The sequence below is a fragment of the Dipodomys ordii genome, unplaced genomic scaffold, assembly GCF_000151885.1.
Source record: "Dipodomys ordii isolate 6190 unplaced genomic scaffold, Dord_2.0 Scaffold3704, whole genome shotgun sequence".
NCBI lineage: Eukaryota > Metazoa > Chordata > Mammalia > Rodentia > Heteromyidae > Dipodomys > Dipodomys ordii.
Window position 1 is genome coordinate 1 of NW_012270919.1, and position 1,971 is coordinate 1,971.

The following is a 1,971-nucleotide window of genomic DNA, read 5'->3' on the forward strand; positions in this document are numbered from 1 at the left end:
CTGTCCCTCAGCTCTTCAGCTCAAGGCTAGCGCTCTACCACTTGAGCCAGAGCGCCACTTCCGCCTTTTTTCTTTTTGCTTATGTGGTGCTGAGGAATTGGACCCAGGGCCTCATGCATGCAAGGCAAGCGCTCTACCACTGAGCCACATTCCCAGCCCATTTTTTCCTTTTTTTAATGTGAATTTCAAAGGCAAGAATGTGTCTATTTTGTGTGTGTGTGTGTGTGTGTGTGTGTGTGTGTGTGTGTGTATGTGTGTGTATTTATTGACATATGTATGTATTTTTTTTTTTTTTCCTTTCAAGTACTCCAGCTACTTTGGAGCAGAACTACATAGTTTGTGAGCTACATCAAAAGATAAGTGTGCTCTACTCCTTTTTGAGAAGCCACCTGAAGAAGAAGAGTATTGTCTTTTTCTCCAGTTGCAAAGAGGTATCAAATGTTTACTTTTTTTTCCTTGAACTTACTCATGTTGAATCATCCACTTTGAACTATCAATGCAGTTAGACAAGTAATTATATTGTATGGTGTATAGTGCTGGCTAGGTGGTGGATATACAGGCAAAGAGAATCCTGTGTTTTGTTATAAAAGAACCCATTGATGACACTTTAAGCTCTATGAGGACAGAAATGGTATATTTTCTTCAATACTGTGCTAGGTACCAGTGAGTCTGGAATATAGTACTTCCAAGAAATAATAGAAGAAAGAATTTCATGTTTGTGAATTTTATCCATAATCTGACAACTGCTAAATCTCTGTGGCAAGTCCTGGCTTCTGTCATAGTGCCAGACTTGTTTATCCCCTTGATCTATGGATATTTCCACCTGTATCTAGAAGACACCTGCAATTTGAAATGGGAAAAACAATTTAAGAGATGGTATTCCTAGATAGACTTTCCCAACTCATTTAACTGCAACCTTAGTTCCTGGCTGGTTTTACCCCCTATTGATAACTCATTAGTGCTGGCCCTTCTCCTAACCTCACACACTCGAGTGCACTGTGGCCCGTGCCTAACCTTCTGTTAGCTTCCTAACTGGTCTCCTCATCCCTGCACTTTCCTTACTTTAGTGTTCGCGTTGTAGAGCCTGACTGGCCTTTGGAAAGTGGAGATTGGAATACGCCATTGCTATACTTGAAACTGTCCAGTGATTTTTGGTGTGAATCAAATTTAAACTTCATGCTTTTGCCACATGTATCTTCTACCTCAGCTAGTTAAAAAGCCAGAAATTCAAGGTCAGTCTTATTTATGTGAGTCAGATCATAGAAAGTTTTCATGAATTCAGTTTATACTTACTAAATATAGAACACATTTCTCTCTTTTTCTCTTCAAAATTCTTTTAGAAAATAAGTGAGCAGAAATGTTTGAAGAATAAACAACACTGTAGAGTACATTTCTGCTTTGTATTAAAAAACTTGCAACTGGTGACATTTCCATTCTTTAAGCATGTTTTCTGTTTATCTTGTAAGCTGCACTGCTGTCATTCAGAGGTTCCAAGGCCAACCTTCTCTCCACTCCCAGGTGCAGTACCTGTACCGAGTGTTCTGCCGGCTCCGTCCCGGAATTTCTATCCTTGCTCTCCACGGCCGACAGCAGCAGATGAGAAGAATGGAAGTCTACAATGAGTTTGTCCGCAAGAGAGCTGCGGTGCTCTTTGCTACTGATATTGCAGCCCGAGGGCTGGGTGAGCAGACCTCCTGGGCTGAAATTTCTGTGGTCATGGGAAATAAAACTTTCTTCGAGAATTCTTTTTGGGAAAAGAAATAAAGCTGGAGTCATGGATCAGTTGGTAGAGTACCTGTCTAGCAAGCACAGAGACCTGAGTGAAACCTCAGTTCTGTCAAAAAAGAAACAGAAATAGACTCAAGCAATTGGACTTGTATTCCTTCCTCAGAACAGGAAAACTAAGTACCCTGATAACAGCTACTACATTAAGGATGTGTCAGGGAAACATTCTGTTGTTTTTTTTTTTTT

The 1,971-nt window shown here is 40.4% G+C and overlaps 1 protein-coding gene across 1 annotated transcript; it reads left to right on the plus strand.

Moving 5' to 3' along the window:
• Positions 1 to 304: 304 nt before the first annotated feature.
• On the plus strand, positions 305 to 1,681 carry LOC106002145 (probable ATP-dependent RNA helicase DDX10; the record flags this gene model as incomplete). The annotated part of the gene is made up of 2 exons (XM_013037067.1): positions 305 to 431; positions 1,519 to 1,681. Coding segments are annotated over 2 exons (290 nt in total), but the record flags the coding sequence as incomplete, so codon positions are not given.
• Positions 1,682 to 1,971: the final 290 nt, after the last annotated feature.